The sequence below is a fragment of the Colossoma macropomum genome, unplaced genomic scaffold, assembly GCF_904425465.1.
Source record: "Colossoma macropomum unplaced genomic scaffold, Colossoma_macropomum, whole genome shotgun sequence".
In the NCBI taxonomy this organism is placed as follows: domain Eukaryota; kingdom Metazoa; phylum Chordata; class Actinopteri; order Characiformes; family Serrasalmidae; genus Colossoma; species Colossoma macropomum.
In genome coordinates this window covers 13,029,690-13,057,574 of record NW_023494791.1, presented here as the reverse complement: position 1 = coordinate 13,057,574, position 27,885 = coordinate 13,029,690, and the positions used below count along the sequence as shown (strand labels likewise).

At 39.5% G+C, this 27,885-nt stretch overlaps 1 protein-coding gene across 1 annotated transcript in view; it reads left to right on the top strand.

Moving 5' to 3' along the window:
* The first annotated feature begins 19,278 nt into the window (after positions 1 to 19,278).
* The window catches only part of gfra4a (GDNF family receptor alpha 4a), a 130,801-nt gene continuing 122,194 nt past the window's right edge, over positions 19,279 to 27,885 (top strand). The window contains exons 1-2 of the mRNA XM_036573944.1: positions 19,279 to 20,470; positions 20,894 to 21,035. Coding sequence (XP_036429837.1) covers positions 20,450 to 20,470; positions 20,894 to 21,035 — 163 coding nt within the window. The 5' untranslated portion in view covers positions 19,279 to 20,449. The remainder of the gene's footprint in view (positions 20,471 to 20,893; positions 21,036 to 27,885) is intronic.

The window sequence follows — 27,885 nt, the reverse complement described above, 5'->3', positions numbered from 1 at the left end:
CAGTGATTACAGTTCGCTTGTCTGATGTCCCTGATAGATTCCCATGACTGGCATTTTCACTGTTGAGCCACTGCTGCTCAAACAGTTTGAACATGTCTGTGCTGACTAGTACAGGAGAGGAAAACATGGTTTAAAACCAATTTCTAATACTCATTACCATTAAATAACACCCCCCATGAAAATGATTTAGAAATGAAAACAAGTTAACATTCTTTACAGCAAACAATCTTAAATGTGCAATTTTTCAGCAGTTTAGTGCACAATATCTATTAATTTGCTGAGTTTAATAGTTTGGATTTGTTAAATATGTTAAATCCAGCAAATAAACAGCGATTGCACATTAAAATTTGCAGAAAAATAACATATTCAGCTGGTTCCCTGTGGAGGATGCGCTAACATTTTTCAATTAGAAATTCAAAAGAACATGCAATTTGACCAGGGCTGCCCAAATTTTTGCATACAGTTGCATATACTGTTTTATTGTCTTAACCTTTAGCATTAGCTTGAGCACCTTAACTGTTTACCTAATCAAAACCTAATGATTGTTATAAACAAAAATAAGCCCTCTCGCATATAAACTTATATGCATTATATGACTCACACAGGGTAAGGAATGGGCAGGGATGTCAGGTAGTCTAAAGTTTAGAGTTCACTCGGGATTCAGGTTTGAATCTCAGCGCTGCCATGCGGCATCTGTGGTCGGTGAGGTTGTAAAGACGGAGTTGATTTCGTTCTCCCTGGAAAAGAAAGACGTCAGGGTCTCTCTCGCTCTCTCCTGTCGCTATGCGACGTAGCAGCCAGTCTGGCATCTGCATTGTCGTGTGCCAGAGTGGAGTGCTTAGCATTCTCCTCAGTCCTCCAGTAGATTGAAAACATGCAGTGGCAAGTTTCATACGCTCTCGAGGAGGCGTCTGCTGGTATCCGTCCTCGCAGATTGGCTGTACAGTTTGGATGATGGAGAGAGGCTGGTTCCTACAATTCCAGCCATCATGAGTTCTGCAATGATGTCTGGCTTTGGCACAATTTCCCTGGAGGAACTGACATTCGTTCATATTGCAGAATTTCTGTGGCAATTATTTCAAGAAATATATTCACTGCTGAAAACTGAAACATGATGATGTTATTCACACTCTAACAATACAATAAAATGCCTTTTGAGCTCATAAATTGCTTGATCATCAACTGGGGCATCATACTGGATGGATCACTCTTCATGCTTTTCTCTGAGCACTTTATCTGACAAAGGTTGGAGGCAAAATGTCTGGTGTAAAATCTTAAACACTTCCATTAAACATCTACTCATCTAGACTCAATCTAAGTGAAAAGGAACTGCAACAACTTCCGTAACAGCGACAGCATGAAATCATTTTTTCTGTGGAGTGCTCAGCATTTCTATAGGATCGCTGAATTATAAGTCCAGATCAGTAGCTACACTTCAGTGATGATGTCTAAAAGCCTGGATTTGCTTTTCTCTGCCTTTCTGAAGACTTTAAAACCTGCATTGTTCTGTACTGGATATTTATTATTATCTGTACTGGAGCTGCAAGTTTAACATTACAGAAATAGCCTGTTTGCACAGAAATTCCTGTTCTGTTTGTTTGTACAATACTTAGTACAATATTAAATTAAAATAACAAAAAGGTAACTTTGTAGGAGCATGAAAAACGTTAACATCCAACATGCCAGACTCTACATTTCATTAACATTCTGAAAGATCGAGAAAGTTAGAAAACATAAATATTGAATTGAATTAATCTGACAAAGAAGTATTTGTCTCATGATAATAAAATGTCTGTGAGAAAGACAAAATTCCAAAATCAAACATGAAATTACTGAAGTTGTAGAAAGAGACAGGATGTGTTCTGAACCTGATGCTCTGACCGTCCAAAAGGGACCATCCCACAAGCCTGACCGTGCACTCTCTGTCTTGAAGACTTCAAGCTGTCATTCAAATGAGTGGATATGTAACAAAACACTGACCTAGAACAAAATACTAAACACTAACATATACAAAGGAAACAGTCCTGCATTTCAGTACTTTTACTTACTTAATTTTTCAGTTAAACACTGAGGTAATTTTGAGTTTCAGTTAATAAACAAGATATAAATTGTATTCACAGAGTGTCCTAAGACTTCTTTTGAGCACTGTAACTAGCTTACCTGGCTTCTATCTGGTGCAACCAGGGATGTGGGCAGTGGGGTTGCTGAGGTGTCTGCAGCACAACATGATTTCCGGACTGCAGCGGTTAAAACTAATAATAACAAAAAGGTAACTTTGTAAGAGCATGACATCAGGTGGCTAAAGCTTTCTTAAAGCAATTCAAATGCAAAAAGAGTTGTAAGCAAAGTACACCTACAATTACACTTAATGTATTAATATCTAATGCCTTACCTGCCCATTTTAAAACAAAAAAACAAATAATATTAGTAACAGGAATACTAATATCATAGCACAGAATTTCCATTTTGTTGCCTATTACAGCGGCATATTTTATCTGCATGTCGCTATGAATATATTAGGTGTGATAAATGTGATGACAACTAAGAAGAAAACAGAAGGTCTATTAATAGCTGTATGTTATAAGTCAACAATCATAGTGCAGTAAAAATATTTTGAAAACCATACCAGGGCAGGTTAGTGCTCCTTTCCTTTTTTGACTATATATGACTATAGCTAAACAAAACAGTCTATTTTGAGTTTGTCTTAATCTGTAATTAACATCTATGTATATAACACCTGATGTCCAACAGCTTTTTCTGCAACGCAGCTATGTACGTTTTTCAACAAACATCCTACGACCCCCAAAATTATCTCACACAAAAACTGAATTTGCAACAGATGATTTTGTGCAGATTGATAATGATATTTCTGATGTATTCACATGTTTGGCTTGTGTTATTGTTAGCTGCAATATAATTTCTATGCTATAAAATCTCTATTAGCAGAACTGTAAGCATATTCATACTATGGCACCACCTACAAACACAGCATTTAAAGCTTTTTTATTCAGAGAAAGTAATGAGAATCTGAATCCAGCTTAGCGTATGAATTAGAGAGGGGAATGAGGAACAGGTCAAATGAATCTGAAGAATGAGGTGGAGAGAAAAAAAGACAAAGAGGATGGTCCAAGCAGAAGTCATTATAGCCAATGCCAGCTTCAATTAGGATTAAATTATTCTCTCTGTCTGTCTCTCTCTCCCTCTCTCTCTCTCTCTCTCTCTGATGTCTAAACTGGACGTCTGTCATTGATCTGAGGTCAGTGGGTTGTTACAAAGATGACCTTTCCGCTGTCTCATGGTTTGATTTCTTTATTAATCATTGCTCCCTCTATATCAGACCAGGTGACCTGTGTGTGTGTTCACTAACGTGGTTGTTAGACAGCAGGGCCAGTAAGCCACAGTGTCTGATTTAGCACATTAGTAGAACCAAACAGTAAATCTGATGACACTTTTGAAAAAACAGCTGAAATACATGATTGCTAAGCTTAGCTGGATCTTGCTTCAGTGGTGGGTTTACTGCCTGCAGGGCAGGCTGTTGCATGCATTGCTGCAGTCGATGCAAGTTGAACAGTTAAAATGAGAAACATCTGCATTCTTCTGGCACACTCTACTCTTCACTCGTCCACGGCTTTACTGTGGATGCGCCAGTGGAAACATCTAAGCTGGACTAAGTTTTGTGTGCCTAAAACAAGCCAAAATGGGATTGTGTCAGTTCGCTTCAAATGAATAAGCCTTAAGTTCCTGTAGCTATAGACAGTGGAGCTTTAACCTGCTAAAGGGCTCTGGGGCTACAGGTGATCATGGCCTCTATGGCTCTAGTTACACACAGCGACCAAAAACTCAAAACAATTGTTTTTAATGAAAGTGCACACACTGTCAGTGACTTCCAGTGCTACCATTTATCATCTTTCCATTACTGCACACACTTTAGAAGAAGTGTGTTTGCTTCTTATCCGCCAGGTTCTTTTTCAGATTTTCCTTTCCACTTTAAATGGTGCCGCAGCTGCATTCTGGTGCCTGTAATTGCTGCACCATTAAAAGTGGAATGGAAATTTTTAATAAGAAGCTGACAAATAGGATGCCAGTTTCAGCCCCAACAAACTTAAACCCAGAACCAAACCACTAAAAGCAATAGAAGATCAAGGTTTGAAATTTGCACTGAACTTGAAATGAACTTCAACTTGATCTCGATATCACATGTGTGAGCTGCACGTGTGGTACAGTTTACTTGGTATAACCATCAATATCACCAAAACAGCCGAGCTCTACAACAAGCTAGACTCTATCGTTTGATCCAGTGGCCTAGACAGAAATCAATTTTCGGCCAGACCTGTGAAAAAGTGGGTAGACACAATTTCTAAATGCATGGACCCAAAGAAAACAACGTGATAGACAAAATCAGTCAAAAACAAAACAGCAAACTTAAAAATTTAAACCTAATCATCATAAGTAAAACATACTGCAACCGACAATGACAACGGTATAGAAATCGACATAATCTACGGGACAGAATCTCACTTTTAAACAAATGCAGTTTTTACACAAATTCAATTTGATCGTCCATAATACAGTGACAACACTTACAGAACACAAATCAAATTTCATCTTTAAATGCCAGCTTAATAAATTTGATAGGGTAGGCTTGTCATCAATCTGGGTAGAGAGAATATATACATCTCAAAAAAATAAATAAATAAATGGCTAATCGGAGGCCCAGACTTAATCAGGGCCCTTGGCTTCAGCCCAGGTAAACGTGTGCATTAAATCGCCCCTGGCTATAGGTATGTGTGCACCAGAAATGTTGTGTTGGGGTTTTTCAGACCTGCTGCTGTTCACTGAAGGATTACATATAAAGGGGCCGATGAGTGTGAGACAGAGTCTCCTGACCTTGTGACCCAGAACTAGATTTACTAATAATTTACTAATGTGCTATAGCAGCTAGGTAAGAACCCAGTTTAGACCAACACTGCCCTCAAGTCTTGTCTGAAATCTCACATTTATGGGACAAACACGTGAATGCCACCACAATGTCGTAACTAGTGAGAGACTAGTTCAGTGATACCCGGCTTTCCAAGTTGGGGGCGTGTCAACAAAAAAGCATTAACGGCCCCTAATAGTTTTACTGTAAACTAGGTGCATTTAGTTATTCAGTAGCCACATTTGAGCACTGCAGGGTAAAACCTTTATTTAATGTCTCCCATACATGGAAATACAGATATGAGCATATGCTATACAATAATTTTAATTTCATCTATTCAGCATCCACTGCTCTTCATTTTGTAGCAATAACACATAATAATACAATACTGAAAACAAAATAGACAGAAAAAGTATTTTTCCACTGCAAAAAATCAGCTCAACTTAAAATCGTATATCAACTTATTGCATTGATGCCACTACAGTTCACTCAACTCAAACCTCTTTGCTCAGTTAGAAGTTCTTCTAACATACATTTTAGTACTGCATCTTAGTTAGGTAAACAATATAAATAATAACATATATTTTCATTCTTTGTTCAGTTTCCCATCAAACAATGTCACCTATCATTTTCTGGGCTCCCAGTTAATGGCAGTTAAAAGCCACAATCTCTTGATAATGGGGCAAGTAGTTAGACAGTTATGGCATGTGGGGATTTCTGTGTCCAAAAATATTTAATACACTGTGATAACAATACATTTACACAGCAGAATGGAAGAAACAGACAAGTTAAATTGCAAAACTTGTACATTTAAGTTTTTCTAAGTATATTATGTGATTCTATAATTAAGGCAAATTTTCTTTGACTAGCTAAAATTAAAAATTGAAGCCATTTTAAGTTTTTGTTTAGGTAACAAAACAGTCAACAAATTCAGTTGAAGCTGGATTTTTACAGTGCTGTTGGTCCATCTTGTTTCCAAAACCACTTGAACACAGATCAAGTCATACAACCTTCATACTTAAAAGTTGTAAGTAGAAACATCTGAGAAGGATCTGAAGGCAGCATAAACCCCTTTATGCCCAAGTATAAGTAGCACTGAAAGTGGCCTTTACCATGGTTCTGTGTGATGGAAGTAGTTGTGAACAAAGTACACATCCTGCACTTGAATGATATTAGAGATATCCTTGGTAAAAAATATTACTAAAATAAAGAAAGAAGCTCTCTATTTATATTTCTACTAGAGTTAAAGTAGAGAAGTTCTTGTCTTTAAGTATCAAAATGAAAAGTACTGTGAGTTATTGCAGTTGCTATATCATTTTTATGAACATTTTCCATTGAAGAGAAATGTGTGGTTGCAGACATGAAAAATGGAGCTTAAAAGTAGGCACTGTTTTCTGTTTGGCGTACAGATGTAAAGTGATCAGTGGTAGTTTTGGAACCCTTCTATCACCATTTGCTTTATGAATGATCTGAATGATTTAGATCTGTTAATGCTTGTTGATGATTTAATTTACTAAAGTTTTGTGGAAATTTTGCTTCATCATATTCAAAAGTGCATAATTTTAGCTACATCACGACTTATCAGTCAAGTCCAACTGAGCGATAGCAAACTAGAAACGTTCACGTACATGCTGCCTAAAATTTCAGCACCCCCAACTTAAAACACCATCCCTGGGTGTAACAGATAAAAAAGCCAATTAAAAGGTGCACTGCACTATTGGTTGTGGTTCAGTTTAGGCATCTTTCCGCCAGGTTGTGTGGTACTGCACAGTACAGTCACTAATCCAAATCTAGAGCTGTCCATATTCTGTTTGAGTACCTGTGAGTGCAGAACTGTGAGTGCAGGCAGGGTTTTCTGGAGGTTTTGTCATGGTCACATCATTGTCCACAATATGCTACTGTTAACAGTAAACACAAACAGACCATTTAAGTTCTGAATTGCGTTTTACTCAGCATTTGAAAAGTCAAAGACAGTGGTTTTGATTAGCTAGAGTTTTTTTTTTTAATTGGCAATTTTCTGAAATTGCAGGACGATGCACTATTTCTCACTCCAAACATGTCCCAGCTCACTACACTTGATACACCTGCAGGAAAGGTAACCAAGTTTGGCATGGGTACTCATGCACATTCATGGATTTGTAGCCATGCTGTACCAGGCCAGACAACACTGTTCAGTGAAAATGTACTTCTTCAAAGTGCATTTTAATCTTTCAGACAGTGTCGCTCCCAACTTCCCACAGCCCTTAGGAATAAACAGACAATCTGAGATAGATAAGTCTGGCTATGTTAGCTACAACAAATGGCTAAGTTTAGCTCATAAACTCACTCTTAGCTAGCTAGTAGTAACTAGCATTAGCAAACTGATGATAAGCCCTGTTCCAATTCTCCTACCAACTCACTACATAGGGCACCACTTTGGCCATGAAATGATGACCTCTACACATGAATAATGCATGCAAGTATTTAGAGAAAGCTGTGTACCCGATGGCTGAAGCAAATGGTTTTACATTTGTAAAACCATTTGCTTCACGGTACATGGTTTTGCCTATGTAATGCACTACTTAGGTAGTTTGAGGCCTGATCTCACTATCAGTGTCATGTTTTTCAGCCCCCCGACTGATAATGACGCCAACTTTGAAGCCATGCTGTCCCTTCTGATGCTGCTACATCCATATGGACAGCAGAAAAATGTTGTTTTTAGACGTGCCCAGTCACACATCAGTGTATTCAGATATTTTAGGCAATTCATATTTCTCCCACTTCTGAAAGTAGTGGAGTGAAAAGTGAGATGTTTTGCTTTTAAAATGTACTGTAGTAAAAGTAAAAAGTCTCTAAAAATGGACATACTTTCATAAAGTGCAGACACTTGAGAAATGCACTTAAGTATAGTAACAAATAGCATGTTAGTGGCAATCATTGGATCAAAGCTAACACTCTTATTCCGTCTTGTGCCTGACGTCTGTTCCTTCCCCTACGGTAACTTTCACTTTATAAAAACATCAGTGAAGACCCCCCTAAGAGCAGATCCCTCTGTTCTCTCTCAGGGTTAAGTACTGATTGTCCCAGACTGATAATACAATCATCAGGGAAAGTGCAGAGTCAAGCAGGGTGCACGACAGCAGTGCCCCTATTACCCGGGTCATGTGACCTGCACATCCCATCAGGGCCAGTTAGAGGCCTCGTGGACATCTTGCTGAGCTAGAGCGATGCCTCAGAGAGAGCACAGGCTGAGGGTGCAATCCCATAATAATCCGCGCAGGCCGGCCTTGGAGACGGTGCCAGGAAAAGGCGGTCGGCGGGGAGGTGATGGATGATGTCGGCACACTTGGGTTTTATTGAGGCTTTATTGAGGTTGTAGGAGAACGCTCGCTGCGGCCGCCATGAATAAACGATTCTCTATTACCATCTGTCACTGCACTAAACTCATCTGTCATTATTACTTATTCACACAAGCCATAATGCAGGTTACTGAGACGCACATACCCCAGTGCACAAGACCCGTGAATATGCAACACTCAACAGGCAGATAAAATATCACCCTATCAGTAGTAGCAGGACAGGCCCATTCAGAAAGCCAACCACTGCCTCCAGCTCTCAGCCTTGGAATATAATTCAGCCATTATGAATTACAACTACTTAACATCTGACTCGCCGAGGTTACGTTCTGTTGCATATTTAGAGTGTCCCACTGTATCACAGTGATTTAGCAATATTGTAGTGTTTATATGCTTTATTACTAGCCTTAATAGCCTAAGGACCATTATGGGCCCCCAGCGGTGTTTTGGTGAGAAGGAAAATATATTGATTTAACTGCGCCTGAAGGCATTCAGTGTGTGAAGAATTACTGCAGCCACCAAAGCTGCCCTTACGTTCTGTGGTTCTGCCTGTTTTGTGTGTTTGTGTGGGTGTTATGCTCTCGTCTTCTCTCTCTCTGATCCCTGTTGCACTTTACCACTGCTAAATCCTCGCACACACAGTCTGCTCACATTTGGTTTCTCTGTGTCATACCAACATAACCGTATGTGAGGAGGTTAAGCAGCTGTGGGTGACCACTGAGTGCCAGTCGTGATGGCTGACCATGAGGTGCCAGTCGTAACATGCCTGTGTTGCTATTCTGCATAGCTTAATGGACTTCCTGGTCCTACATTCCTAAAACAATGCTATTCGCTTCCCTTTGCTCACAGGCAAGCAGAGCTTAATTCAGTCACCTACGGTTATTAGCATGCTCCACCAAAAATTCTCCCTTTCGTTGGACCCTGCTACAGCTAGCCCATTAATGTAAGCCTGTTAATGCACAGACACCGGACGAATCCAGTTCTGCTTTATGCGATAAACTGGTCATTACCTCCTGATGGACTAGCCTTGCCTCCCTCTCTGCCTGTAAGGCTCGGCGGGTGAGTGGTTGGGGAATGCAATGGGGTTCTGTAACTAGCGATTATCTCTGATTGGTGCAGCGAGGTCATGCTGTTCGCACTGATTGCCCAGGGCCGGAGAAGGCGTCACTGCTGGTGCTTCACCACCACTTATGATCCTGTTAGGAAAGAAAATACAGAGGCTGGAAACTTGCTATTAACTGACCAATGTGATTCTTCAGCAGGCTAATGCGATGCCATGATAAGCTGAAAGTCACTTGCCCTTGCCCAATACGAATACTGCATTTCTCAAGGTTTGGGTCCATGATTTGGAGGTCAATCCTGGCCAAACAGCTCAGTGTACACAGCCTGAGTCCAAAGCCTTTAACCTCTGTTCTGCAGCTTCACCCTGAGCACTCTTGCATCACTGAGCTCTGCTGGAGAGATTACAGCAGCATGACCCCCTGCTCCTGCTCACTATGTGTGCATGTTAACCTCAGTGCTCTGAAAAAGGCAAATAAAAAGCACCTGTGCAGTGTCAGTGCACTCCTTCCGCATGCATGCATGCTGCGAAGTATAGCTATTGGTATATAATATGAAAGGTACACCTGTGATAGAGCTCCATGTTGTAGGTACATATATTCTGATTATAGCAAATGTGCTGCTACACAATTTTTCAGCCAATTTCTGCCTGACACTTTAGTAGAAAGTAGCCACAACAGGACAACTGCCACAGTGCTACTGTGGAATTGGTTATAAAAGCTTTACACCAGAGCTCTCTAACTCAAATACCTGGGGGGCTACTATTAATTTTAACTAGATAACATATGCACTCTAGTGCAATGTTTACTAGCAACGCTTCTGTCACCATGGACCACCACCACTACTACTACTAATACTACAACTACTACTACTACTACTACTACTAAACTAAAAGTAATAATAATAAAAATAACTGCAATAATAATAGTAGTAGCAATAATAAAAATAATTATTAGTATTAGTAGACATGCTGTATCTACCACTATGTCATGAATGCATGGAACACTCTATTTTTGATTTAAACATTGGAAACATCAGTGTAAGCTGGTTTTATATAGCTTATGTTAGCCAACCACACACATTTTCTGGTGGGCGAAGCAAACGTACACATCACTTGTAAATGTTTAGCTGCAAAAACATGAAAAAAGTAATTTACAGGCCATATTTTGGGATAAATTGTAAAAATGTGACTATACGAAGTTATCTCGCAGGCTGGATGTGATCTCTGGGTCAATGGCTTTAGATCCCTGCTTTAGAGGCTTTAAGCTTGGCAGCGGCATGATAGTGTGTATCAGGCACAGAGATGTCACTGTGGTTTTTCACGTGTCATTGTCACTGCAGGATTGAGAACAGACTGCCAACCAATTATTAAAATCTAAACTTTGTTTTGAGCATCTAAAATTGCCAGTATTGTTGTGTGCAAATGGTACCTCCACAGTTGGAGGTAATTGTAACAGACTGAGAGGATAGTTGTAACAGCTGTTGTAAGTTATGGTAAATATCTGCAAAACAAAATGAGCTCAGTAAAATTCTATGTTGTATTAACCACACAAGCCCTCCAACCTGAATACATAAAAATATGATCGTCAAAATAAATATGAAAAGTGACTGTGTCAATCATGGCAAATTTATTTATGTTAACAAAGTGCAATATAAGCACAATTAAACTGAAATATATTTTATTTACAACATCTATACTGTGTTTCTGAAGGGGGTAGAGGGTTTGAGTGGGGTAGACGGTGGCTGATACATTGTGTAGCAGCAGCTGGGCTATAGTTAGCAATTGTGAACCTACCAAGTGCACCTGAATAGCAGACATTTCTGATAAAATGGCCCATAAGTGCAGATTACAGGGTATTTTATAAAGTAGCTAAGCAGTGCAACTGCAGCAGTGGTCAGTGGCTGGTTCTGAATGTTTATTTTTGCCACCGGTCCTAACATTCCTTCAAGAGGCAGAGAAATGCGGTGCCTGAGGGAATGCACTCGAACGCCGTTCTCTCCCCTGAGGACACTAAATCTCATATCCTCTCCACATTACCGACACTAAAATGTTTATCCAGAGCAAACATGGGAGCTTTGTGAGCCTGATTTATTGGGTATACATAATGAAATCAGACACATAAACTATCTATGTCTTTGGTAATTATTACTGCAAACCCACAGTGATATATTCGCAGCTGTTTGCTCACCCATAGTAACTCCTCCCACACATACAAACACACACACACACACACACACACACATCCTCTCCCGCAGCATGCAGAATGAGAACTAAAGCCATTTGATCAAAGCCACCCCCTCTAATTAACCTGGATATCCCTCTGTGTGTGTGTGTGTGTGTGTGTGTGTGTGCGTGTATGTGTGTGTGCCCACATCTGTGAAGGCATTTGATCTGGCTGGATTTGATATACATGGCCTTTGAAAAATCAAACACCTTTTGAACCATATGCAGTCACAGGGTTTGCTTCCCTCACCTGGATTTTCAATTCAGTTTAATTTGATGTTGTTTACTTGCTTTTTTTTAACAATGTACACCATCACAATGCTGCTGAATGCAGAGAGCTGTCCTGGCTACAGTGGCAAACCATTACTATTAGTGCCAGGCCTTCCATTTGGGACACAAATGTCTAAAACCGGGTGAAAATTAGGAAGAAAGCATCTTTACGATAGTGCTAACTACTGTTAGCTGCCCTAAGGGATTCTAATAGAATGAAGCTTGTAAAACACATTCCATTTTTATTCGGAGTCTGTAACAGACATATTAACATTAACATATTTTGTTTTGTAGTAGTTTTATAGTGACTCAGTAAAGAGCCCAGGTAGATTCACCTCTATTTTCCATTTGTAACATGTGACTGAATCAAACTGGTCAAGCCACTATTCACACTTGCAGTCAGTGATGTATCTAGGACTTCTAGAATGCCAAGAATGACATTTTTCTCACAAAACAGGTCCCATCCATGGGATACTGAACAGATGATGGGTTGATTCCATTATCAGTTCCTAATTGTGTTAGTGGTTAATCTGATGTGTCAGGCCTTCAGTTCAGCTCCTGAAGTCCTCACCAAAACGAGAGCTAGATTATCTGAATCTACTTAGACACAACAGGAAAAATAATCCTGATTGGATAATTTCCCATTGGGCGTTTCAAGAATTTAACCATATAGTTTCCAAAAAAACATAACAATTTCACCCTTCACATGGCCAGGGCCTGCCAGCTGGCCCAAAGTTTTATTACCCACTTCTATAACCTAAGAATAGCTCAACCAGTTTGCAAGGAAGTTCCTGTAGTTACTGAATAATAAGTCTTAGTGTCACGCATCCCTCCGGAACTGACTCCTTGAAGAACTCCAAGTCCCAAAAGTCCCTTGGAGTTCCACAGCAAATCGTCGTTCCCCTTCACCTGAATACTAATCTTACACACCTGTCTTGTTTGTCAAATGACTTGTGATAGATAATATTTAAAGCCCAGGCTTTAGTTAGTCATTTGTGAGGTATTGCTTCTTTCATTTGAGCTACAGAGCGTTTCTCCCTGTGTATATTTGCCTTCCTGTGCGTTGGACTGTGTTTGTGGACTTTTGACTTTGCCTTTTTGCCTTGCCCTTTTGGATCATGTTTGCCTGTTTTTGTCATGTTTGTCCAACTGTGTTTTTGGCTTGTTTTGGATTTGACCTGTGCCCGTTTACTGACTACAAGTTTGGATCAAGTTCTAACTAGTAAAGCCTACTTTCCTCATTTTATCCATGAGCGTCTGGTAAGTTCTGTCTCGTTATACTTAGTATGTAATAAGCCTGGAATTTTATGGGGGTAACAAGAATATTACTTCAGTACTTTAAGAATTTAAAATAAGAATGATAATCTATTAAAGCTGCACTATGTAAGGTTTTTTTTTTGAAAGAAATAGTATTACTCAGTCAGGAGAAAAAGCATATCTGCTGCAAGTCATCCTGTATAGCAGCAGATCTTTATCCACTTTTAAATAATAATATATAAGTCAGTGGCATCAGGTCAACTTTTGCAGGAGTTTTTCAGACCACGTCATACGTCTTTACATTTTTACATCACACACACAGGCTAAAAAAGAACATCTGCCTCGATGGTGATGAAGACATGATGACCATAGATAGATAGTAGATAAAGACAGTACACAGACAGTAGATAAGATCACTTACACCATCAGAAGACACACTGTTCACTAAGTTCACTAAGGCTCTTTCAGTGTGCTAGCAATTTTCAGATTACACTTGAGAAAGGAGTCTGAAGCTCAATCAGTGTTTTAAAATGTTCCTGCATGTTTCCCAGAGAGATCTCCAAATCCTCAAATCTTATACAGTGCAGCTTTAATTAAAAATTACTGGAATATATTTTTCTATTTTGTAGAAATCATCAGACTTTCAGAGAAGGCTGTTAAGGTTCTCCTCTGGTATTTACCTTACAGTACTTGTGACTTTAACAAACAATCAGGCTCTGTAATACAGAGCACAAGTGCAGGCAATTAAGGTGTTCAGAAAGACACACAAACATACACACACACACTCTATCAGCAGTGACAGACCTCAATAAAGACTTTCATGAGCACAAACACTGTTATTATACAACTTCATTAAGGCAACTATGAGGAGACTCCACTAAAGCTCTGCCAGTGTAAACAGATGGCTACTGTCTGTCTGGCTTATTTATTTACTTGTTTACTTGTGTATTTACTTTGACAGATTGCAACTGATGTCGAGTGTGTGTGTGTGTGTGTGTGTGTGTGTGTGTGTGTGTGTGTGTGTGTGTGTTTTAAGGGTCTGTGCATTTTTGTTAATCTTTGTAAGCTGTTGTCCTGTCCTCGACCTTCACATATTGCTTCTAGACACTTATTATAATACTGTTTGTTATTATTATACTGATTGTCTTTTTTAGCACAGACTGAAGTGAATCTGCTTACTGTGGTTTTCTGAACAAGAGATTAACATTTGAGCCATTTTTACTTTTTGAAAATCCATATATATATATATATATATATATATATATATATATATATATATACACACACACACACACACACACACACATATATATATATATATATATATATATATATATGTATATATATATATATATATGTACCTTGGCAAGATAAAAGGGAAATCATTGTGAAAGGGTTCCTCAGATTGATAGAGATTGTGCTGTAGATGGTGCCATATAGAACCTTTTTGAAAATGGTTCAAGATAGCACCGACAAGGGTTTTTCTGTTGTTACAAGCTTGACATCATCAAAATAGTAGAACCCTGGTGCTACATAGGCCCCCTTTTTAAAAAGGTTCTGCACATTCTCCATCAGTCTGAAGAAACCCTTTACAATGCAAAGAACACTTTAATCATGCAAAGGGTTCTTTGGGTGTTCCTGGTTCTATAGAGACCAATTTTCTTTACTAAAGAACCCTTGAAGAACCATCTTTTTTAAGAGTGTAGACACAATATCAGCCACTTGGTATCCCAACATTCTCAGTGGTTCAATGTCACACACTTACAAGATCATTTATTTCATTACTTTTATTCTAAACTACACATGGCTTATTTGAATACACAGTTGAGTACATTAATACTGAGTGAGGACATCAGTATATTTGAATAATCATGGCCATCCTTAACCTGAACCAGGCTAAATATTTCAACAGGGTGAAATTAGGTGCCTACACTCTTAGAAAAAAGGTTCCTTGGCTTGCTTATATCATTCAAATGATATGGCATAGTACCTTTTCTTTAAGTGGAGGGTCTTTCTTTAAAGAACTATTCACTGTAAATTTCTAACCAAATGTGTGTCTTCTATGTCATCGCTCATCCATTTGTGGCACATTTAATGTTAAATAGTAGAGGTTGCTGAAAGCCTGAAAAACTTTTTATATCTCCCTCTGTCCACCTCAGTGGTCAGGACAGTCACCACCTGCTCATCAACCATGCTAGCGACAGGCTGCTGTGTGTTGTCTGTTGTGTCCCAGGGCTCTACAGGTTTTACTAGGTGAGAGCAGGACCAGAGTGCAAGGTGAATTCAGAGGCAGAGCGGATGGGAGCCGAACCCTGGCCTACTTTAGCCTGTTGTTAGAGACCACACTGCTGAGGGAACATGGCTAAATTGGGAGCAAATCAGCAGGTTTCAGATTTATCTGAACTAAAAGACTGTATGTCATTCCTCCACTCTCCTGCATCATCTCTTCATGTAGATTACAGATTATCCCACCTGGATCTTTCCACCAGCTAAGCAGCTAAACCTAAGGGTACTACATCGCTCTATCTAGCCTCCACTCAGAAATAAGGGTGCAATATTACTTTATTGAGTCTCTAAAGCCTGCGCGAGCCCGCTTTGATCTCGCTCCTTCATATGAGTGTTTTATTGCATCTGTCAGCATCATCAAAGCAGAGCACAATAGAGCCGCAGGCTGAGCTCTCCTTCCCCCCCCCTCCACTTATTTACCATTTGTTCATTTTATCTCCCCTTTATTGTTCCTCATGTCAACTCTTTAAACACATCTCAGGGTTTGATCCTTTGACAACAAACCAGGCCTGACAGTACGTTTACTAGGCCGTACTGTCTCTGCCGCTGCTTCAGAGAGATGGGTGTGCGGGATTTGGTGACTGGAGAGAAGGGGTTAGTTGAATTGACATCTCACTCAGTTCATCTGAGGTGAATCTTGATGGGCAGTGCCTAAACTCGCAAGTCCGACTTCTGCCTATCGTCAGAGAGTGTGGCGCATTTTATCGCTAAATGTATCCAAAAATTGTTCGACTGACATTAAAATTTATCATTAATGGACCACTGTTTCGTGGTGTGTAGGAGCAGGTGGTTTTTCAAACCGGAGCTGCAACCAAAACACACCCACAAGAAACAAATGCACCAGCTAACTCACGAGAATACTTCACTTAAAAGCAAGGCAGGAGAGAGAACTGAAGGAAGAGTACTGTTACTGTACTGATAATTTACAAGTAAAATTAATAATAAAAGGAAATTATTCAACTAATTAAAAAAAAAACAAGTTGGTTATTGAAAAAACACTCAAATTGTAACACTGGGCTGGCGAATCAGACATGTGTGGATAAAAGACAAACTGTAAGGTTTATTAAAAGGAGAATTGACTGAAATAGCAAGGTTAACACCAGACAAGGTCAGAAACCAGATTAACAAAACACACTACATGAGTGAAGACGATAATGGAGTCAGATAAACAGGCGAGGGTTGTAACCAAAGAGCAAACGAGATGTAATGCCATGAGCTTTTTTTTGCAGTGCGTAGAGCAGGGAACTACTTGCAGTTGTGTTTCTGATAAAACCTGATAAAACCCGCTGCATGGAAGTGCATATATGTAGAGGTGTGGATAGCCAATCAGAGTGCAGCTGACGATATCCCAGTAGTTGTGGCCACTTTAGCACGTAAAAGATATCACTTCGTTTATGAGTAGGCAGAGCACCTGAGATAGAGACTACATAGTGCCTGGTGAGATGAGTTTAGAACTCATCTAGCTTAATGAGGAACTTATCCCAGCTTATTGTACACTCTTAATAATAAAGGAGCCAAAAGTGTTCTTGGAACGATGCCTTAAGAACCACTTTTTCTTCCCTGAGGAACCTTTCAATTGAGTGATTTCAAGAACCATCCACTGAAATGTTCTTTAGGTAATTAAAGGTTGTTCTCCTACAGCTTTGCTCCAAAGAATAAAGAGTTATGAAGGTGTTTTTAAAAATGAAGGCACAGTGAAGTGGACTGAAGACTGGTGTGGACAGATGGCCATGCTGGAAACAAAAGGTCAAAAGGTGTAAGAAAGAGAGAGAGAGAGAGAGAGAGAGAGAGAGAGAGAGAGAGGAGAGAGAGAGAGAGACATTAGAATGTCCATCTACCGTTAAACAGCTGTTAAATGGATTATACACTAAAGTCTTCAACAATTTCACATGCGCACGCACTCAAGCATAGAAGGGCAAAGACGTACACAAAATACAGAACAAATAAGTACCTTAAATGGCCTCTGGTTGAGTAATGTCCGGTTGACAGAAGTGCTTTTTAATTTTACCTCTAAAACAGGCTGTGTTCATTCAGGTGGATACACCTTGGGGACAACGGTTAAGACAAGCACATACACACATCCATACAGTTTAACAGAAGCAGAGACGGGGAAAGAGAGAGAGAAATGGCTAAGTAATAGGATATTCCATCTGGAGCTGCTTGTCCTTGATGAAAACATCATTATTCACAAGAGACGGGGAAAAAGTGTTTATGTTAGGATGAACAACATTCAATAATTAAACGCATACTCTGTTAATCTTATGATTGATGTGAAAGAGGTCACTTGTAGGACACACGTTAGCTGTCTACCCCTATTATTAACCTTAATGTATAAATAACTTGGGGGGTTGTAAGCTTGTATGTTTACAGCCTTAGACATTCAGTCACTTAACAGATTACTCTGTACTTAACCTTCATCTCTCTGCTCTTTTCACCCAAAATGACCCCACTCTGGAGATTGAGTCCATTGCATGGACTGTTCCTGGAGTACTCTAGGGAATCTGAACATGTCTCCTAACGGAGCTGCACCATTTTTCAGTACACACACATCCACGCCATGACCTTTGCTACCAATTTCAAGGTGTGTTCATTTGACCTTGTGGTCAGATGAGTTAATGTCCCTCGATATCAACACGTTGACATGTCTGTTAATGAATGCTACTTATACATCATTCAGTGGGACGTAAACAGCACATCCAATTCTATGTCTTATAGCCAGCACATTTCACTTCAGATGATTTAATTTTCACAAAATAAATCCTGAAGACATCATTATGCGTGCCCACCACTGGGAATCAGGGATTTAGAGTAAATATTCCAACCTTAAGTAATTCTCTAAATTCTGTTTTGGTGCATAAATACAAGTCTCTGTCCTCCGGCCAACTGGAACACAAACGCACTGAGACACACAAACATCGCTTGTGACAGCAGTCTGGCTAGACTGGCTGTAAGTATGAAAGATCCATTTTTTAAGCATTGTTGCCCAGTCTGTATGGTGTGAGCCAGAGCGTAAACTACCAATGGAGGATGGGTTTTTACAACCCACATGAGTGCAGGGTCTCATTTCTATTTAGTGTTTCATTTTGGTTTTTTTATTTCAGTTAAGTTTCAGTTAGTTTTAGGGCTGCATGAATAGTTTTAGTTTCAGTTTTAGTTTTACTATTATGATGGAGGCTGTGATAGTAGGTATTTGATAAAGGTAGAGTAAAATTAACACAGTAGTGTTAACTACAGTAGACTAAGCTCGGCTCAGCTCCAGCTTTCTTTAAAGACTGCCAGTGGCAGGATCCACTTCTAAACTCCCACTCATGCTCTGAAAAAACAAAATGAAAGGTTTTGTCTCAGTAATTCTGTTTTGTTTTAGTTATTGTTGCAGTGGACATTGTAGTTTTAATTAGGTGTTTATCTGTTTTTGAAAACTATTGTTTATATTTTTTATTACAATCAACAAGCACATTTCTGTTGCTAGTTTTTGTATTAAAAATAGTTTTAGTTGACTATAATAGTTGTGGTCAGTCTGTTGTTCTGAGAACACCAGCAGCTTCTATGTTTGGTTTTCAAATGTTTATCTTTTTTCTCAGTATAGGCTTTGTGACAGCTTCACATCCATTAAACTCATAGTGTTGAGTTGTCTTCTCACAGTGGAAGGATGGACAGAAACACCTGTGGGTTTTGAAGTAATCTGAAGTAAGAGTGGAGCTGGAGTTTCTCCTCTCTCTCTCTCAAAGGGAAATTTTCACATTTTATGCATAATTTAGCAGTTAAGATGTAAACAGCATCAGTCAGAGTGGTATGATGTGAAACTGTTCACTGTAGAAAAATGTACAGACTCAGATTTCTTCGCATCTACAACACAAACACTGACATTTTATTTACTATGCAGAACCACCAGTGAACCTACAGGAGTTTTATATGTAATATTGATGATGGTAAAATAGCAGTAAATCTGAAAAACATAGTTCTTTAGGGACTAGTTTGCCTTACAGTGCCCTGCATGTACCTTTCCATCATGAAAGGATTAAAAAAGTACAATTTATTGCAAAACTATCCTCAAACAATGCCTCAGACATCAGGCAGCATATTCATATTTCACATAATAGTACTCTTCAGATGTCTGGTTCCCATCACCACCACTGTGAACAACTCTGACTGCATGTTTTTCTGTAACTGAGCATTACAAATCAAACCACTCGAAATGACGTTTTTTACATCTTAACCATTTAATTATTCGTAACTTTTGAAAAATTGGTGGAATTCTGCTTTAATTACTGTTTATCTGATGGTGACAGTTTTGGTGCTCTACCAGGTCTTGCAGGGTTGTTGAACTAGGATTGGAAACTTCTGTTTGTTCACTTATTGACCTTTCTCCTTTCCCCCTCCTTATATGAATGGACTATCATATATCTAATTTCCTCAGAAATATCATCTGAAAGAGCAACACATTTAACCTAATGACCATATTAACTGCAAATTCAATGAAAAAGTATGGAAGAGTTTTATACATTTACTCGTTGTGAACAGGTTTGGGGGCAGTCATTACAAAAAGCTCATTTTTTCCTGTTTTTAATTTGAACACAATTTTACACCATTTTAAAATGCCATCTTCATTATATCATATCATAAGAACATTTAATTATACGAAACTGCTTAGAATGAAATCATTTCTTTAATGCAATTTTTTCATTGCTCACAGTTTTTACAGTCAAATATCCCAGGACAGGTGTAGCTTCTTAAATAATGGCTATAAAATAATATAGTATAATGTAATATAAATTTCTCAAAAGTAAGTATCCTCCAAAACATATGTTAAGAATATTTTTTCTTATCATATAATGCATCGTTATCATTTCAGAGATGTGTGGTTTTGTTACAACTGTAAGCTTTTCTCAACCTACTTTCTCACCTTGCTGCGTTTAAAGTTTTGTCTTCCTCCCACACTAATCTAATCTTCCTCCTCTCATCGCGTCACACCATGTCTGATGAGCTACTTGAGTAATCAGACAGGGGTCCTGTTCGGTGGCCTGACCCAGGACACCACACTAAGCCATCCTCATCATACCCTCCAGCGCTGCTCCTAGGGCACAGATCTGTGTGCCAGATATGGCAGTGAAATCAGTCAGGGTAAGTCAGGACACAGGCACAAACACTTTCTAAGCCAGCATTTCTCTCTCTAGAGAGAGGAGTGCGTCACAACTCACACACTATCAAAGAACTTTCCTCTCTCTCTCTCTCTCTCTCTCTCTCAAAGTAAGAGAATTTCTACACTTGAAGTCGACACCTTGGGCTTTACAAGGAATAAAAAAATGCTCCACTGATTGTAGTCTTAAAAAAATGTATGTGTGCGGATTTCTGTGCCACTATGTAAGATTAGTATCTGTATTTCACTGCTAGTAATATTTTATAGATTCACATCCTGGAGTGCCTCTATGTATTTTGATAATACATGCTTGTTTGAGAAGTCATCTCACTGTTTACTAAAACTGCCTCCACAGGCAATGCAGTCTCTTTAGCCTGTTTAAGCAAAAATACATTTTCCTCTCGTAGCTCCAGGGTGCCCAGGAAATGCTGAGAACTGTTTATTTCTCCTCAAAACGATTGAAGTCTCTGCCCGCAAGAATGTCTGTGTTTGTGGGGAACTTGGAGAAATGGAGACATTACCACAGCACCAGCCTCTCAGGCCTCTCAGGTACTTCAGTCTCAGGCTCGGAGGCTCCTCCCACAAGGGTGCACAGAACATCTAAGGTATCCTGTATGCTAAGAAGGCCACAAATCTGACTGGCTATGTGCATTGTCATGTGTACGTACTTCTGTGGAACGCTTTTCATCAGTTGAAAAATTCACAGCATCCTATTGTTAAAGTTTTCGAAGCAATTAGCAAATAAGCAAGATGTCCTCTTGTGCTTGTTCAATACTACACTGTTTCCTGTAGTTCTGTTTTTGTTGTAGCACTGATTGTACACATCATGAAAACCTACATTTTCTGTTTGATCATTTTGCGTGTCAGTCAAATGGCCTCTTCATGTCAGAGTAGGTGTTTCTTGGTCATATTGAGCAATGGAACACAACAGACTCTCTGGCAATAAGCTTGCAATACTAGGCTTGTGAGGATTGAAAGACCAAAATACCCAACCCCTCACAGAAAAGCTATACATGAAAGTATGGGCACTATATTTTTACTCAAGTAGAACTGAAACCATTGAGCCAAAAATGTACTTGAGTGAAAGGAAGAAACATCTACATTTAAACATACACATACTCAAGTATCTAAAAGAAAAAAAATAATGTCTTAATAAATACATTGTCTTTGTTTGGTCAGTACTGGTCCTAACACAAAGATTAAATAGCACGGTTGTGGGCAGTTTCATTTTACACTGATATGAATTTGGTTGGATGTTTTAACCCCTTAAAACCCCAGGCTTATTACATACTAAGGCTTATCATTCAGTAACTCCAGGGACTTCAGTGGAAACTGGTCCATTCTTAGGTTTTAGAAGACTGTAATAAAACTTTAGGCCCACCAGCAGGCCCTGGTCATGTAAAGGGCTAATAAAACCAGTCCATTTAAATGTGCAGCAACTCAACTGATTGGCTAGAGCAGGGGTCGGCAACCCAAACATTAAGAAGAGCCATTTTGTCCTTTCAATAAAAATCAAACCACCTTGGGAACCACAACCTTTCATATCCATTTTACCATCTTGGCTGTATATTTGTCTCAGTATGTACTACTGTCCTAGTCTAGGCCAAAATATATAACATAGAAGCTTTTAGCTTTAGCTCAGCTATAGCCGCCTTTTCTTGCATCTCCGGCAGGAAACTTTTCCGCGAAAAGCTTCTCGTTCAAATTTTCGTGTTCCACCTTAAATGGTGCCTGTAGCGCAAGAATGTAACTGCTGCACCAATTTTAAGATGGAACGGGAAAATTCGAATGAGAAGCTGACTTCAGCTTCATGACTTTCTAGTGTTTGACAGCTTCTTGTTGCAGATTAAACAGATCAGGAAACCAGCTGAGTGATTATAAATGCAAATAAGCTAATTCGTCTCCAAATTATCGATGCTCATCTTAAATCTTTCTCTTCGCCGTTTCGTTAGCTACTAGCAAGGCGAGATTTTTGTCTGCTTTGTCTGTGTTGCTATGTGACCAGCAGTCTGCACGCCAACCTTCAGGGTCAAAGGTTGATGAATTAGCAGATAAAGGCTACATTAAATTCAGCGTGTATGACCACTGGTTCCCAAAACTGTGTTAGAGCGATTAGCAGAGCTTTGTTTTACTGCAAATGAGGATTATTTTATTTTTAACTAAAAGTCTAATTCTGCTGTGGAGCTGCAACAGGGCAGTAAAAGAGCCGCATGCAGCTCCGGAGCCGCATGTTGCTGACCCCTGTGCTAGAGAAAAACAGAAATATCTCCTGACCTTTGAAATTTCTACATTGTGTTGTGAAAATATATGCAGTAAAAACGTTTACTTATTTATTTCTTAATTAATTTTTTTTTTCCTCTCTTGAAAACATAATTGAGTAAAAGTACAAATATTCAATTTCAATAACACTCAAGTAAAGCAGAAAGAGTAGAATCATTACAGTGACCTCACGACAGCTGGAAGCAAGGCTGCATAGCACACGTAGAGGACATTTACAGATAAATGATCATTCAGAGCTGATTTTATCAGGCAATAGAAGGAGCTAAATGATCTCAATAGCAGTAGCAGCTGGGTAGCCCCTGGACAGTCCATTCTGCTCTGTAGCGGTGATGTGATGCGAGCATTATGGAAGGGTAATATTTTCCTGGTGGCAGTGGTATGGTTGGAGTAGTTTGTAATATTTTCTCTGTATTGGTCCCATGGTCGGCATGGCCTCTGGTCTGACAGCTCAAATAAAGATGATGTCGCTTCAGCTCATTTCTGCTGCACCAGGAAAAAGCCCACTTGGATCGGCATTACATTTCACGTCCAAGCTGACACACACCCATGCTGGCCTGTGGACCCTACGACGGGCAGGCACTCGCACCCCTCGTCAGCCTGGGTCAGTCCATCACAGAGCCTGTTTAAAAGATTAAAGAACTATTAAAGTTTCAGTGGAACTCAGGCCGCGGGCCATCAGCAGAGTGATGTGAGTTAGTTCCGTAAGGGTGGGACTCACAAGGGATCTTGATGGAAATGAGTGCGGAGGTGTGGAGGATCCCGAGTGCCTTAAGAAACAGCACAGGGACATGAAAGCTGCTGATGGATGGGGTTCCTTATGGGTGTGTGAGTGCTCAAGGAAGTCAGAAGAGTGTCCTTCGGAAGCTTCCAGAGCCACAGCATGAAAGTCCAAAGCAGAGAGCTTGAGGAAAGAGCCTGTTTGTGCGTGCAGAGGGGGGGCAGCTCTGTCCCACTTTCTATCAGACTCCCCATGGTCAGGATCATAGTTATACAGGTTAAGCCATAGCAGATCACCGCTGGGCTGGAGATCACTGTCAGCGCCAGTGTTAGAATCACTCTGTGGAGGAACGCACTGCTGCAGATTTCAACCATACACTTTAAAGATGCATGCGTTCTGGTTTTATCCCTTTGCAGAGTGCTTTGATCAAAAACAGCACACTGAGAGAGAAACAACACTGATCCACAAATCTACTCATTGGAAGAATTTGGATTCTCTTTTGGTACAATTTTATCATTTTCCAACCTCTATTTACCCCTTATAATTAAACAGGTTGTTTTTGTCACAGTGGCATTAAGATTGATATATGCAAATAACCTCTGTTCTGATTGGCTGCCCAGTGTGTATCATTCAAAAATGCAGGCCAGGAAACACTCCAAACAATTTTAGTGCATTGGGGATGGGGGGGGCGGCAGTTGTATAAGTGGGCTAAATGAGTGGAAAAATGTAAATGTGTTGGTTTTTGTGACATCACAAAACCAGTACAAATGGGTTCTCTTTTTCACTTTTCTCCATTCATTAGATTAAATGTAGCAGCAGCGCCCTTATGATAACATTAGTCTGCTCAGTGCTGCAGCCACGTTATCACTGACCTACCCAAATGGGGACCAAATACTTGTAAAATGCAAACCCTGTATTTCATTTATTGTTTGGACTGCTCATAATGTTGCTGGCTAAATCAGCATGTTTTAGTCTGATTTACTTTTAGTCTAGCTCCAGTAGCTGCTCAGTTTAGGCTACAGGCTCCGTAGTCAGCAATATTAGCAAGTAGATGAGAAATTAAAGTTGTACTGTTTTACCTGCACATAACATACTACAACCAGTGTGATGAAGTTCTCTGTTGACCAACATATTGATGGTATAGTCATGTAGCCAACAGTATTTAGAAATCAGCAGGTACATTTGGCTGTATTTTGTCTCATTACCTGTATGAGTAACGTTAGCTGTCTTTCCTGTTGTCTGGGGTTTGGTACAGACAGCTTTTTATAATGTATGCTTAATGTGTGCTTTTACAGTAATCAGTGAGGACAGAGATGCAGGAGAGAAAGAGAGAGAGAGAGAGATAAATTAAATAAAATCAATTTGAAACCTTTAACACATTTTTTCAGCTTTTTTTTCAAAATAAATAGTTACATGATTAATTAAATTAAATTAAACAGGATAACTGGAGTCAAATCAGTTTATGGAAGAGTAGTAGCAGTTTATAAAAGAATGGAGGACTGGGGAAGGAACAGATGAAAGGAAAAAGATGTGTAACAGTTGTGGATGGGTTAAAAGGAGCAATGATTTGGTTAAAAACAAAAAAAAACTAAAGGAGCAACTTTCGGTTGGTGTAATACTCACAGTTAATTTATTCACTATGAGATGTAGGTCACGTTTCTGCAAAATGGATGCCACTAAAATTTTGATCCTAGTTACGGACATAACTATAAAATTTTTGTATTTCAAAACAGAGAGAAAAATTCTGCTTTCCACAATATGGGCCCTTTAAGAGGTTAAATATTTTTCTGCATTTTTTAAATCAACAGAAGACAATTAGAAAAAAAATACATTGTTATGCATGAAAAAAATGCAAATGTGGGATGTTTCACATTGATTTATTTTGTGCAACTAGTATAAGAGGTGATCCATAGACATTCATTTAGTTGATTTAGTGATTTCACTTTAACTGACATTCTACAAATTTGTCACTTTGTGTCTGAAAAACATCTATAAATGTCCACTTATGCATTGCTAGTTACCTAATGTGAGACAGTATCAGCTGTCTGTGCCCCATTCTATGTGGTTCTACACACTCAGTCAAAACATTTTAACTAGACATGTACCTGACTAAGTAAATAAACAATAAAAAATGAGACTGGATATCTATGTATTCCAACACCAAAGACCTTCTCCAGCTTACACAGGAAACAATCTATAACAGTACTCAGAATTATCTGCTTGACATAACATGTCCGCCACACTCCATCTGACTTTCTGATTTAGCCATAAATCAGAAAGGGATTGATGTATGAGAGAGGACAGAGAGAGAGAGAGAGAGAGAGAGAGAGAGTGAAATTGAGTGTATTCAGGAGCATGCCATGCCTTGTTTGGACTGGTGCTTTGATATTTAAATTTGTGCATGGGCAGAAACTGATGTGATCCCTCTAGATAGTTATGGAGATGAAGAAATGACATGCTGAAAGCTAGAAGAATCATGCAACTAGGCAACAGAGGAGAGACGATTGACAGACAGACATCATAGATAGATAGATAGATAGATAGATAGATAGATAGATAGATAGATAGATAGAGAAAGAGATAGATTGATTGATTGACAGATAAATTGATTGATTGATTGATTGATTGATTTAGCCGCAAGAGTAGGCCTTGCTGTCTTTTAATACACACAATCTTTTTAAGGCTAAAGCCTGTGCATTTGTTAGATCTTGCATCAAATGTTTGATTAACTTTGCCAAACTGAATTTTGATTAGAGACCTGAGCATTAAATGGATTGGAATCTGATTAAATTACATTGGTTGTTGGTATGTAAATGAAAACTACCTGGCAGTGTACAGTATTAGTACTTCAGTGTGATGATCCAATCTCCCATCTCTCTCTCTCTCTCTCTCTCTCTCTCTCTCCCCTCTCTGTGAGGAGTGTTGCAATTTTCCATTTCTCAGAGTTTCCAGAGAGCCATGCTAACAGCCCCTCAGCAGGTCCCATTGAGAGCGAGAGAGAGAGAGAGAGAGAGAGAGAGAGAGAGAGAGACAGGGAAGAGAGTGAGAGGGGAAAACAATTAAAAAAGAGAGGGAAGCAGAGAGAGAGAAACAGAAAACACAAAAGATAGAAGGAGGGAGAGGAGAGGGGCAAACCATTAAAAAGAGAGGAAGGGAGAGAGAAAAAGAGAGAGAAGTAAAAAGAGAAAGAAAAGACAGAGGGAGGGCTGAGCAATGAAATGTAAGAGGGTGGGAAAGAGAGAAAACAGGAAGAGATAGAAGAGACAAAGAGAGAGAAGAGTCGGAAAGAGAGAGGGGAGACTATAACAGAGAGAGTGGGAAAAAAGAGAAGAGACAGAAAAGAGAGCAAGAGAGAAACAGGAGAGACAAGTAAAGAGACAGAGCGAGAGAGAGAGAGAGAGAGAGAGAGAGAGAGAAAGAAAGAAATAAAAAGAAAGAAAAGACAGAGGGAGAGAGGGGCAAAGTAATGAAAAGCAAGTGGGAGGGAGAGATAGAAAAGAGAGAAACAGTAAGAGATGGAAGAGACAGATGGAGAGAGAAAGGGAGAGAGAGAAACAAAGAGAAGAGACAGAGCTGGAGAGATAGAAAGAGAGAGAAGAGACGGAAAGAGAGAGGGGGAGACTATAAAAGAGAGAGTGAGAAAAGAGAACAGAGGGAGACAGAGAAGAGAGAGAGAGAGAGATGTCCTCTCTGTAATGAGGAATTCTCTGAAGTGCTGCTGTACTGGGCTGCTCTGCTCTGAGCTCCGGCCCAATTACGGCGTGTGCTGTGGGGCCTCAGCACGGGCCAAAACCCTGCTGCACCTTGCAACAGAAAACACCACAAACACTCACACACCACTGTGCTTTTCACCAGCCCAAGCACTCTCTCTCTCTCTCTCTCTCTCTGCCTCTTTTCCTTTCTCCGTCTGTCAACTTGCTGCTCTAACATGAGCATATCCTACTGCGCTGCTATTCAAGCCTTGCCTGTGGCTCTGGGGAACACTGTGCATGTGCGTGTGTGTGTGTTACAGGACACACAGACACTTATCCGCAGATTCACAATACAGAGTTACTGTAAAAATTTCAGGACATGTTGTGCAATCTACAGATCTAACTCAGAAATGTACATAACATCCCCCTGTCTAAATAATACTACTTTAAGCTTTTTACTGCATCCTCGCTCAGCAGAGAAACAGCCTAAGTAAAGGATAACTGAACACTACTTTAGCTAAAAGCTGGTGTTTTGATGCATATATATCAGCCCCTGGTGTTTGCGACTAGTGGAACACTTGTTTCATTCTGAGTCTGGGATTCAATGTGGTCTTCTGCTGTTGTAGCCCATCCACCTCATGTTGTGCGTTCATGCCTATCTGATCACCACTGTTGTAAAGAGTGGTTAGTCAAGTTACTGCAGCCTTTT